The sequence below is a fragment of the Perognathus longimembris genome, chromosome 8 (genome assembly GCF_023159225.1).
Source record: "Perognathus longimembris pacificus isolate PPM17 chromosome 8, ASM2315922v1, whole genome shotgun sequence".
Lineage (NCBI taxonomy): Eukaryota > Metazoa > Chordata > Mammalia > Rodentia > Heteromyidae > Perognathus > Perognathus longimembris.
Window position 1 is genome coordinate 53,031,253 of NC_063168.1, and position 13,420 is coordinate 53,044,672.

The following is a 13,420-nucleotide window of genomic DNA, read 5'->3' on the forward strand; positions in this document are numbered from 1 at the left end:
TTCGTTGGTAAAATGAGAAGTTTGTTTTCAATGACTGTATTTATGATCCCTTTGTTTTTACCACTGCTTTTTTTTTAATTTCAAAAGTATAAAAATATTATAAAATGAAAGCCTCTTCACAACATTTAGGAACAACTAAGAAGTCAGACTAACTTCCTTGTTACAATGAAGGCCATCTGTTTTATTGTATGAAATTACAGGAACATCATAACTGTTAAAATTTTAGTGGAACACTCAGTTACTCCATGAATGTTTTATGAGAAATATCAAAGACAGTTGGTTGAGTATCTTCTGAAGTTGAACCTATTCAAATTTCTGGATCTGAACTTCCCTTTTCCAAAGTTGTACACAAAGTCTCTTGAGAGGTCAGCAGTTTGTGTACTTCATCTGTGAGTGCAGAATGTACAGTAGCTTGGCCTTAGCTGTCCAGGAGAAATCCTCATTTCAAGAGTACTGTAGAGGTATTCTAGGTTTTCCAAAGTCATGCATCCTGAGTGATGAATGAAGTAACCACAGAAAATTAGAGTCTACGTGGATCCCTTTGTATGACATTCTCTGGAGCAAGTATAATATTCTACATGTAATGCCGTTATATAAAAATAAAATATTCAGGTTGTATAGTGCAAGGATTTAAGGTAGAAACTTTTATTTTTTAGCTGCAGTGGGCTTGAACTCAGGGCCTAGGAATTGTCTGTCAGTTCTTTTGCTCAAGGCTAGTGCTGTACTACTTTGAGCCACAGCATCACTTCTGGTTTTTTGGTGGTTGACTGGAGATAAGAGTCTCAAGGACTTTCCTTCTGGGATGGCTTTGAACCATGATCCTCCGATCTCAGCCTCCTGAGTAGCTACTAGGATTACAGGCCGGAGTTGATGTTATCACATGGGTTTTTTGTTTTTTTTTGGATTATGTGATTTTGTGAGGACTGCAGATGTGAAAAGGTGCAACTTTGGAACTCAGAAAATGGCAGGACTTCATTGGTAAATTGAAGGGGGTATGACCATGACCCAAAGGGGAATTCTCTTTAACACCATACTGGAGAAATTACCAAATGTTCTAGAAATTTCTACTCTGATGCAGAAATGTGACACTCATATTGAGTTAAGTCCTTATCCACAAACTACCACATTGGTTATCCAATTGGTGGGTTCCAAGTCATCTGTTGAAGACATTGATGAAAAGGACCAAATAGGGACACTACTAAAATGAATCAATGTTGGTCAGATGTTATGTCGTGTTTCAGTTATGAATTCCAAGTCTTAACTCCTTATTCACAGGGATGTTCCTCTATATTATTCATAATTTTTAGAGGAAGTCTTTGTATTATTTTCTACGGGGAAGAGGTGCTCTCAGAAGGCCTATGATATAATTTTCTGTCACTTGCTGCTGTCACAATTTGCAAGTCCTTTTCATTGTACAGAGCTAGCCAGAGTATTCATAATATTGTGGACTCTGTAAATCTGTGAATCTCTGGCCTCCATCTGCCCTGTAGTTCCAACGTTAAACCAGTTGTAGAGGAAAGAGGGTGATAATTATCAGAGAAGATGAAAAAGAAAAAAATGGTTCAGTTTTATTAACTGGCATCTCTGAGGTTAGGCTTGACATTTTTGAGTTTATAAGTCAGTGTGTATATGTGTACGTGTGTGCATGCACACACACATATTAAGAAATTCAAGTTTATTCTAACTTACAGATTTAGTTAAGTTAGAGGATACCAGGGAGTTTTTATAGATTGCTGATAGCTAAATTCTGTGTGTGTGTGTGTGTGTGTGTGTGTGTGTGTGTGTGTGTGTGTGTGTTACTAGGGATTAAACTCAGAGCTGTGAATTTGACAGGCAGGTTCTCTTATCACTTGAACCATACCTCTATCCTTTTAGGTTTTAGTTTTTGTGTGTGTGTGTGTTTTTCAGATAGGGGTCTCTTTTTGCCTGGGCCAATTTGGGATTATGATCCTTCTATCTCTACCTTTCAAGTGTGACTGCAGACTTGAGCCACTGTGATGGTCTTACATTCAATTTTTAAAACATTATATAATTTTTGGTTTATTATTAAAAATTGGGAAACAGCAAACAAAACACAATCTTATATATGACTTGTAACTATTTTAATGCATTTCTTACTAGATACTTCTCCATGTATATTTTTCAGAAGTTCAGATCATATATATATATATATATATATAGTCTTATACTTAAAATTTTCTGAGCATTTCCCTATTTTGAAATAATTTTTGAGACAGAATCTAACTTTGTAGTCCAGAATGACCTTGAACTCAATCCTAAATGCAAAGATTTCAGCACCACCACACTAAGCAAGTAGTTATTTTTTAATGTCAAAAATAACATTTTAGTGCAGTCAAATTCTAATGTAACTGCTCTCTTAAAATTGGATATGGTTAAAGTGTTAAGAACATTTGTATATAAAGCATTTGTACTTTTTTCTTTAGCATCATTTTCATAAAATAAATGAAATTGTAAGGATGGAGTTTATGTAGTTTAAAGGTTCTAGATACATTTTACCAATGGTTTGTCCCCTGAAATGCCCTCCTGCTAATAGTATATGAGAATATTTCATCCATGGCAATTGCTTTTTTTCTGAAGGAAGAGAAACCCTTGTAAATTTGACAATAGAGAAGTATTTTATTATAATGTATCATGTATCTCCATTTAGTAGTTGTATTTCTTCTTTGGGTTTTGCTACCAACAACTGTGCTCATTATTTCCAATTTTCAACATTAAGAAAATTTTGTTTTACAAAATCTCTATTGAAACAAGGATTCAATATTCATTAGAATTTATTTATTGTATTTATTTAAGTATTTGGCTTAAAGAAATATTCTTAAGGCTACAGTTTATTGATAGGAAAAATACAAAGCATACATGTTTATAGATCATTATATTCTGACATTATAGTAAATAGATTCTCTGAATAACATGATTTGTTTTATAATGCTAATGGTCATTATGCAGAAACAGTTTTACCTTCAAATCTGAGCACATTTACCCTTACATAGTAAAGAAAAAAAAGATGATTAAAAATACAACTGTGAGAAATTTAAACTTTAGTAGACCACATCGGATTTTTGAAGGGTAAATTCTTTTATTTACCTCTTCAAGGCAGCGATTATTTTTTTCACCTCTTTATGTGCTTCTTTATCCTATAAAAAGACAAATATAATGAAATTTCACCCAGTGACTCTGGTACTTTGAAGACTATAGTTGAGTACAGGCATATTTTTCTGAGAGGTCTTTATAGAGAAACAGGATTTTTTAGTACTGAGCAGAATGGAGAGCTATGAGAATGTGAGTTAATGTGAAGAGCTATTTTCAGGCTTTTCCTGCATCAGAACTGGAGTATAGGACTCAGGAAGAGGAAAGCCTTCCATGTAAGTTCACACAATGGATCCCCCAGCATGTTAACAGTTAACTGTGAGATGTAAGGAAGCCCTAGTGTGCTCCCTCTCTCTACACACACACACACACACACACACACACACACACACACACACACACATATGTATGTATGTATAGATATGGATATATACACACATATATAAATGTATATATACATATATATAAATGCTTTTCATGCCCTTTACATATTTCCATAGTCACATTTTGCTGTGACCTGTAGACTTAGCCCCATGAACATTCATTCACTGTGCTATAAGTGGGACAATTTGTCTAAGTTGTCTGCTGAGAGTTTAATCATCAGCTCCTTCCTATTGGGCTTGTCCTGTTCCCTCTAGTCTTACGCCTAACTGGTATGAGGATATGCAAGCTGCTATGATGTGAATGTCCATTCACGATTCAACTGATTTCCCAGGGACAGGTTATCTCACAGAAAGAGAGAAAAATTTGAAACTTTATAGTACATGTAAAATCCAAGTAAAAAAATAAAGCAAGGAGGATCATTTAGTGAAAATATCCTCAGGATTTCATTGGTCTTTTTCAACAGTTAATAGGTGAAGGATGGAATCGCTTCATAATATGAGAACAAATGTTCCATTCCCACATGTAGTTATAGAATACCAATCACACAAGCACTGACATTTTAACAAAAGATTAAATGAGTTCTTCTGAGGAGGAGTTACTTAATTCATAGACCAGGACAATAAAGAGGTTGCAGGTTACTTGGTTAGTCAGAGAAAAGAACAGAATAGTGGGGGCTGGGCAAAGAAAATAGGTCTATCTGAGACAGCCTTGATACTAGGCTATCTTGATACAACATTTGTACTTACAAACTATAACATAGCCACAGTTCCTGGTCAATAAATCCTTGTAAAGTTTAAAGATATTTGAGGCCAAAAAGTCAAGAAAATTCTATCACAGAAGCAGAAAATAGGAGAGTGATTTACATCTCCCCCTTCAGTTGAAGAGTGCAAACTCTCAATTATAGTATGAGTAAACTGTGTAGATATCCAGCTGATGAATATAGATAATAATACTGTAACTGTGGTGAAGGATATGTCATTTAGTTTGATGGTGAAGGTCATTTCATAGTATATACATATATTAAAACATCAAATTGAACAACTTTACATATGTAATTCTATTATATTTTAGCAAAACTGGGAAATAAAAATATAATATTTAGTAAGTAAATAAAGAAAAAATCCAAATATACTGAACTAGCTGTTCACATTTTATCTTGCACAGTACTCTTAACACTGTGTAGACTTACCTCTTTGGAAACAATAGGGAGTAATAATGCCATGTTACAGAATTTCCAAGCATCCTGATTTTTCTCAAGATCAAGACAACACTAGAAATAAAAAAATAATTATAGTAAAGGTGTTAGTTTCATTTTTTATGTAAATAGATTCAAAGTAATCTTTAAACAAGTAGTCTTCATTACCTTGGCCAAATACATGTAATTGGACATTGAATAGCCAGACTGGAGTTCTTCAGCCTGATTTAAAAGAAAGCAGACAGAGTAACAGGCAAATATCACAAGAATAACATTAGCTACAAATAAAGAGGCTAAATAGTATATATTTTTCACTAGATTAATAGTTGATTTCTGATTAATTCAAACATGACTGAATAATATCAGAATTACTTCAAATGCTTTTAAAGGAAAGGTAGATCCTCAAAAACAACTATTTCAAGCAGTAGACATCAGCAGAGGAGAAACTTAATGAGGTACTTATAAGAAGAGACATTAGTCTTCACTATTTCTCCTTTATACACCAGTTACTTATTTTTATCTCTGGGAGAGAAGACTTCTTTCCTGGATATGGTATTGCTACAGCAAAGGACTAACCCAATCCCTAGCCTAGAAGGAAGTTGAACTTAAGAAAAGGACACTTCTAAAACTTTGCAAGAGAGAATAAAACACATGTGTAACTGTGGAGTGGGAGAGAGACAGCAAGGCCAAAGGAAGCTGTAGTTGAGTCCCACCTGGGAATGGCCTATGGAGCTTCCCATGGTGTTGATAAAGTCTGGCTCACCCACTTCTCTTATCTATCCATTTCCATTTCAACATTTCTAGTTCAGTACTATCCTTGAGCTAGTCTAATTAGAAGAACTTAGACTGAAATTTGGTCAACTTTTCCTTCTTCTAGGTCCAGTAGTTACTCTGTGCAAATCCTATCTGGATAATTTGCCTTAATCCATGCATTCCTAAATAGCTTATTTCTTTTGAATTCCTTCTACATATTTTAGTGCCTATATTAAATTAATCAAAGTTATTATCAATCAGAACACTTTAATTTTCACTTTGTTCTTATGGGTAAAAAGCAAACCAAAAGCTGAGCATTGGTAGCTCAGGACTATAGTCCCAGTTACTCAGAAGGCTGAGATCTAAGAATTATGGTTTGAAGCCATCCCAGGCAGGGAAGTCTATGCAACTCTATCTGCAATTAACCATCAAGAAGTCAGAAGTGGAGTTGTGGGAGCCTAGGTCCTATGTTAGAGCCGCAGGATCAACACACAAACACATACAAAAATCCCCAAGGAACACAGCTAGGTTATGACCCATACTGAAGTTTTGAAGTGAAACTTATTCTGACTTTTTACCAAACTCCTTCATAAATTAAAAGAAGAGCAGTATTTGGTATAATGTTTTTATTAAAGGGGAGTTTCCAGAGAGACCCTTACTATAGTCTTTATCATAATATGTGCCAAAGAATGTTACATGTGTTACTTGCTCTTAGCTATCCAAGTTCCTTGAAGGCAGGAGCTGTGTTGGTCATTTCAGCATTCCCTGTGACAGTATGTTTGGTGTTAGGTATATGCTTAATAAGCACTGTTGAATAATAAGCTCTGCTTTAAAATGTCTCATAACCTCACAGAATTACTTGCTTCTTTTTTTCCTTAACTATAGCAGGACATAAAAAGAAGCTTAGTAGCTGGGGAAGTAACTAATAAAGACCAGAGATCCTACAGTTGTAAACAGTACGTGAAATCATAGCCGCCTGTCTACCAATTTTGTCATCCTGTCCTCCACTACATTCACTTATTCTTGGATCCAGCAGTTCAAACCCTGCCATGGGTTTCCAGGAGCCATTGTGAGAGCTTCAAAAACACTGATCAAACTTTAAATCCACATGCTATATCCAACCATTCCATCCCTAGATATATACCTAAGAGAAATAAAAACATGTCCACACAAATGTTTGCATAAAAATATTTAGAGAAGCTTTATTCAAAACAGCCACAAATTGAAAACAAGTCAAATGCTCATCGATAATATAATATATAAATCTTGTGGTATAATATCTATAAATAAAATGAATCTAAAAACATTATTCTAAGTGAAAGAAGTTAGTTATACACAAAAGCAAAGTTGTATGATTCCACTTATATACAATTTTAGACTAGGCAAAGCTAATCTATGGTGACAGCAGATCAGTGGTAACCTGGAATAAGGGACAGGAAAACTGCCCATAAAGGGCCAAAGATCATGGTGATGGAAATGCATTGTGTTTTGAAATGGTGATGATTATACAGGGATATAAAGTTGTCAGATTTCATTGAACTGTATGTTGAAATGAGTTTAATTTATTATATATAAACTATACTTCAATGTACCCATAGATTCCCAATATGCTAGATTCTGGGGACAAGACAATTGCACGTATTGTGTTGTGTAATCTTTACAAAAGCTGTACAAAGTAGGCATTACTATGCCTACTTCATAGATGAACAACTTAGGAGGAGGAGAAATAAACATACCCAGATCATACAGACAGAAAAGGCTCAGGTCCCAGTTTCATTTTTCCTATTTGAAAATCAGTCCTCTCAACCTGTACAGGACCCAACTGAATGATGTTATGCCAAGAAACAAAGTCGTGGTCCCTTGAACTCTCTTGAAGAGATAGCTAGGGGCAAGAACTCCAAAATCTGAACTATTTTGAGAGCTGACTTGATGGTGCTCAAGTTTCAGATTTTGAAACATTGATGATTTCAGATCCTTGCACTGAGATCCTTAACCTATAAGATTTTATAATTGGTTCCACAAAAAGGAATGGGCCCAACCTGATGAATTACTCCTTTTTTTGGCATATGTTAATTAAGATCAAGCTGGTTCTCTATTAAGATCATGAGGAGTGTGGGAAACAAGTCTGAATTAGAGCCTGTGTCTACACATGCTCACACGAGGGGGAGCTGTTTCCAGATTTGGTAGGAGGGTGGTAAGATTGGGTTGCTGTGTCTAAAGTCTAATGTAGGCAGTTGGATTATTTTTTTTTTAAAGTATCTTGTGATTCTTAGGACTAAATTAGCACATAACTAGAGGATCAAAAATGTTTATATGTGAAACAAACTTTGCATCATATGATGCTCAACACAGAGCATTGCCAAAGCCAGGACTGATACTGAGGTTTCAATCAGAGAACTATACAATGAAGAAGAGAAACATTTCCTTGACATCAGGGGTAGCAGGGATGAAAATAGCAGGAGTCTGACACTAAAATAACAGAGAGAAAATATACCTTTAGGAAGTTGTGCAAAGATTCTTGTATACTTGAGGATGGTATTTTTCCAAACAGAGTAGCAGCCATTTTTTTCTCAATCCAACTCAGTTTTGAGATCTACAAAGACAGAGCAATATGACTCTTAGAGAGTTATTCACCTTTTGAATCTAATCTTCTCAATTAGATGTAAATGTATGTATGTATCTATGTGGATGACAAATATAAGTACAAATACTTGAGCGATCTATTTCTTGTGGTGCTATGTTTTAATATTTTTCATAATTGAGTATAATATTTATTTTATAGATGTTTTTGGCATGGTATTGAGGTTAGAACTTAGGGTTCTCACACTTGTCAGACAGGTACAATACTTGAGCCACGTTCCAGTCATATTTTATAGTTTTGAGGGTGTTATTAGGAGCACCCCAGCTCTGAAACACTTTCTTGGTGAACTGATTTACTATTTTGCTGTCATTCTCTTTATCTCTAGAGATAATTTTGCCTTTAAATTTATGAATGTGCGTGTACCTAAGCATATTTGTATCAGATGTATTTTGTTTACAATTTGACTGATATAATTTTTATTTGTTTTTTGCAGTTCTTGATGACTATGAATATTTGAAATCAGCTTTATTGAAGTATAAACCTCATAAAACTTTATATGTTATTTAAAAATTTATATTACTTATTATGAATTCTTATAAATGCACACAATCCTAAACTACCACAACTACCAATAGAGTACATTGCCATCATCCTCCAAGGCTTCTCATACCCACTTGCACTTAGCTTGCTCATCCTGTTCTTAGTCCCAGGCAATTACTGAACTGTTACCATAGCCTACCTTTTCTACAGTTTCACATCAATGCAATTACATAGTAGTTTAAGCTTTTATGTCTTCTTGGAATAATGCTTTGAGTCGTCACCTGGGTTGTTAGGCTGCTTAAGGTGCTATGTACCCCAAGGTGTTAGTCTATGTATGCAGTTGTATTTTCATTTCTTATATCATCATCGGATGCTCTCACTCCAAATATCCTTGATACTGTCTTTTCCATTTGAGCCCTTTGAGTGTGTATAAAGTGATTCCTCCCTGTGGTTTTATGTGTTTAGTTATACTAAACATGTTTAATGCCTTTTCATAGGCTTACCTTATAGTCACAGACCTTTTATTTGTGAAATTATTTAACTAAAATTTCAAACTTATGCAGTAGAGACAAGCCATAGATGTGATCCCTAGCATGGGAGATATATGGACATACAGAGATAGACATTATGGCCTTAATGAAAAGGTTACTGGTTTTTCTCAGCCTACTTTCCTTATTTACAAATAGCATTTTCCTGTTGTGGCAACTTTTTCACACATTTTGACATTTTCAAATTCTGTTACATTCAGAATATTTTTGCATTCTATTTTTTTCTGTAATTTAATAATATTGCTTAAGACACTGGGTCTCAAAATGACTGGTACTCACATTTAAACTATTTCAATATGTTTCACATCCCTTCTAAATTAAATTCCTTAAAGAAGGAACAACACACACACACACACACACAGATATTTTGTGGGTAGAACACTGAATCATCTTCTGTCACTAAATTAGTATATACTTTTGCTCTGTAATCCCTGTGGCATGAAAAGTAGCCTTCCCACAGAACTATGAGCACACCCACCCATACAAGTGTGTGAGTTCTTGATCCCAACCAGAGAGCTCAAAGTATTCTGCAACCTCTTGGTAGGACAAAAAAGAAGAAAAATACATCCATGTATATATAATATGGTGTGTTATATATAAAGTGCCAGCTTATATATTATAAAATACAGACATTACAAATTACAATGTGTAAATTATAAATTCACAATGAATGATAAAATGTTGATTTTGTAATGCTCCCTCCAATAAGTACCAAGTTAAAAAAAATCAGAGAATGAGTAAATGACTGAAAAATGTATCATATCCTTATAGTGGTTCAAATAAGATATATGAACACAGACTCTCAACTTACAGTGTAACAGTATCTTCCCTTGAGGTAATACAAAAAGGGTTCTTCAGGTAAAAGTTGGATTGCCACATCTAGATGCTCCTGAAAGAAACATCCAAAGGAAATGTCAACTCTCAAGTTTCAGATATTTCTGAATGACTCCACTTCAAAATCCAGTGAACTCTAAGGTGGTTTTCTACTGTCCTAGAAACCTCCTTAGTCCTCACCATTAATACAGTTAAATATCATAAACATTTAATAATTAAAAAAAACATTTGTAAGGAGAAGCCAAACTATGGCTGTGAGAAAAGGCAATCAGAAGCTCAAATGCTACAATAAGAAGAGAAAACATTCCAGCCAAATATTTGCCTCTGACCTCGCTAGACTTGCCCTACAGGGACAATCTGTAGGGAGGCCTGCAGGTTGCAAATGACATGGAGAATGGAGCAGGACGTCATGCAAGAAAATATAAGAGCAATATAGGCAAGGAATGGATTCCCTTTGCCTTGCCAGAATGATTGCAGGAAACCAGCAAACAGAGAAAGACTGTTTTCTCCTTCCTGCAATTACTGACACTAGGTTATTTACTGAGCTATCCTGAGTGGCAAAGAGTAAATGGTGTGTATGTGGATTACTTATTTTGCTCATGCATTGCAGTAAATTCATGCTCTAGACTAGTTCCTGCTCCCTGTATCAAGTCAATATGCAGAGATTATTGACTAGTCCCTGTCATTTTTATGATGATGGCAAGTTCATGACTAAGTCAATCCTTAACCTTTAAAAATAAATTCTCATCTACTATTTGAATTCTTTTTTTTTACATGATCTGGGTAATAATATTTAACCACCTGAATAGTTTGATTCTTTTTGTCATAGTACTGTTTAAGAGTACCATTTTATATTCTTTAAATGACAAAAGAATAAGAGAGCTTACCTTCCTAATTGAAACATTTTAAAGTATCAAGAATAAACTTCCAAGCTCAGAGAGACAAATGGAGCATGTTCTCTCTCATATGTGTAAGCTAGATGTAAAATACACCAGGACATGATAAATTATATAGGACTCTAGACATTCACACATAGTGAGACTAAGGGAGAAAACTCTTAAGGGAGGAACCCAAAGGCTCAATGTTTTAGTGCTTCTGATCATATAATATTTATCAGAATGAACTCCAGACAATGGAAACAAGAGTGTTTTTTTCCCTCCAAGAAATACCTTGAAGTGATGTCCATAGTTGATTTTGTTTTGTAAGCCTTCAAATTCAGATACACATCCACACAAAACTGCATACCTGAAAAGAAAAAAAAAGCTGTGTAATAACAACTGAGATTAAAAAAAATGCAATTTAGGGGCTGGGAATATGGCCTAGTGGCAAGAGTGCTTGCCTCCTACACATGAAGCTCTTGGTTCGATTCCCCAGCACCACATATATGGAAAGCGGCCAGAAGGGGCTCTGTGGCTCAGGTGGCAGAGTGCTAGCCTTGAGCGGGAAGAAGCCAGGGATGGTGCTCAGGCCCTGAATCCAAGGCCCAGGACTGGCCAAAAAAAAAAAAAAAAAGCAATTTGGGACATTATCTCAATTGTCTCTTTAAGCATAAATTCCATGTACAAAATGAAGGAAACACTTCCTTAATTTAGAAAATGAGATCATGAATTCTGACAAATGTATAATGAATTGCAGCCACCACTGCATTAACTTACAGAATTATTTCACTGTTCTAAAAATGTCCTTGATGAGCCTATTCGTGTATGATAACCCCTCCCCCAACTCCTGGCACGGATTCTTTTATTGTCTTAATACTTTGGTATTTTTCAGGATGGAATCACAAAATGTTTAGCTTTTTCTAATGGGCTTCTTTTACATAGTAACATGCATTTATGGTACCTCCATGTGATTTCATGATTGATTATTCATAGATTATCTATTTTCTAGATGGATTATGTTCTAATTACCCATTCACCTACTGAAAGGTATCTTAGTCGCTTCCAAGTTTAGGTAGTTACAAATAAAGCTGCTATAAACATTCACATGAAGTTTTTTTAATGTGCTATCAAATTCTCAGTTCCTTTGGGTAAATATCATGAGGCATAAGGGCTGATCATATAAGAGTACACTTAGTTTTATAAACAAACACCAAAAGTTATCCCAACAGCTTTCCAAAATGACTTTACCATTCCACATCCCCACACTAAGTCCACATAAAATCTTTGTTGCTTCACATCTTTGTCAGCATTTGGTGATGTTAGTGTTTTAGATTTTGGCCATTCTGATAGGTGTGTATCTCATTTTTGTTTTATTTTAAAATTCCCTATGACATCATGTTGAATGTCATTTCATAGGCTCACTTGCTATCTATAATGTTTGCCTTGGTGAAGTTTCTGTCCAAGTCCTGTTACATTTTTAATTACTTTATTTGTAGTCTTATTGTGGAGTTTAAAATATTTTTCATGTATTTTGTATAATAGTCTTTTGTCAGATGTTTTTGAAATTTTTTTTCCCCAGCTTGTCTTATCTTCTCATCTGTTGTCTGTCATGGAACTTTCAAATTTTAGTGAAGTTCATTTTGTGAACTCTTTCATAGATTCTGTCTTTAGTGTTTGTTGTATCTACAAAGTTATTGCCATACTCAAGGTTATTTTGGTTTTCTCTTGAGTTATCATCTAGGAGTTTCCATCATCTAGGAGTAATCCATTTTCACCTTTGGTGAAAGATAAGGGCCACACCTATTTTCATGTGGCTATCCAGTTGCTCTAGTACTACTTGTTGAAAAGTCTGACTTGTTCCTTGGTTTGTCTTTGTTCCATTGCAAAGATCATTGACTATATTTACATGAACTCCTTATTCTGTGTCATTGATCTATTTTTTTTTTTAAGAAGATTTATTGTTAAGTGTTCAGGCAGCAGATCTGGGAATAAAATCCCTCCTTCCTTTCTCCTTTCCTCTTTCTTTTCTTGGCCAGTCCTGGGGTTGGACTCAGGGCCTGAGCACTGTCCCTGGCTTCTTTTTGCTCAAGGATAGCACTCTGCCACTTGAGCCCCAGCGCCACTTCTGGCCGTTTTCTGTATATGTGGTGCTGGGGAATTGAACCCAGGGCTTCATGTATACGAGGTAAGTAATCTTGCCACTAGGCCATATCCCCAGCCCCCTCACTGATCTATTGGTCTCTTCTTTTGCCGACATCATTTTGTTTTGATTACTATAGCTTCACAGTCTTGAAATCAAGTACTATTTATTAGTCCTTTAATTTTGTCTTTACCTTTAATATTGAGTCGGTTCTTTTGCCTTTTAAATATATGTTGTGTTTATGAATACCAACAGAGTGAATAGCTGAGATTTCTCATTAGGATTGTATTTGAATTTACTGATCAAGTTGGAGAAAACTGGAATCTTGACAATGTTGAGACCCTCTATCTGGGACCCAGAAATATCTCTCCATTAAGTTTTTTTTTTTTAAATTTGTATCTTTCATCAGAGTTCTGTAGTTGCTCTCACACAGATCTCACATTTTACTAGATTTTTTAA

At 35.0% G+C, this 13,420-nt stretch overlaps 1 protein-coding gene across 3 annotated transcripts in view; it reads right to left on the minus strand.

The window, feature by feature from the left end:
- Positions 1-180: 180 nt before the first annotated feature.
- Positions 181-13,420, minus strand: part of Rmdn2 (regulator of microtubule dynamics 2) — a 41,970-nt gene continuing 28,730 nt past the window's right edge. For 2 of the 3 annotated variants that reach the window (XM_048353103.1, XM_048353105.1), the window contains exons 7-13: positions 11,113-11,188; positions 9,921-9,998; positions 7,935-8,033; positions 4,856-4,909; positions 4,682-4,762; positions 3,106-3,155; positions 1,093-1,198 (exon numbers count right to left, since the gene is read on the minus strand). In XM_048353103.1, coding sequence (XP_048209060.1) covers positions 1,108-1,198; positions 3,106-3,155; positions 4,682-4,762; positions 4,856-4,909; positions 7,935-8,033; positions 9,921-9,998; positions 11,113-11,188 — 529 coding nt within the window. In that variant the 3' untranslated portion in view covers positions 1,093-1,107. Of the gene's footprint in view, positions 491-1,092; positions 1,199-3,105; positions 3,156-4,681; positions 4,763-4,855; positions 4,910-7,934; positions 8,034-9,920; positions 9,999-11,112; positions 11,189-13,420 lie in introns of those variants that run through there. The other variant, XM_048353104.1, reaches the window with a different exon arrangement.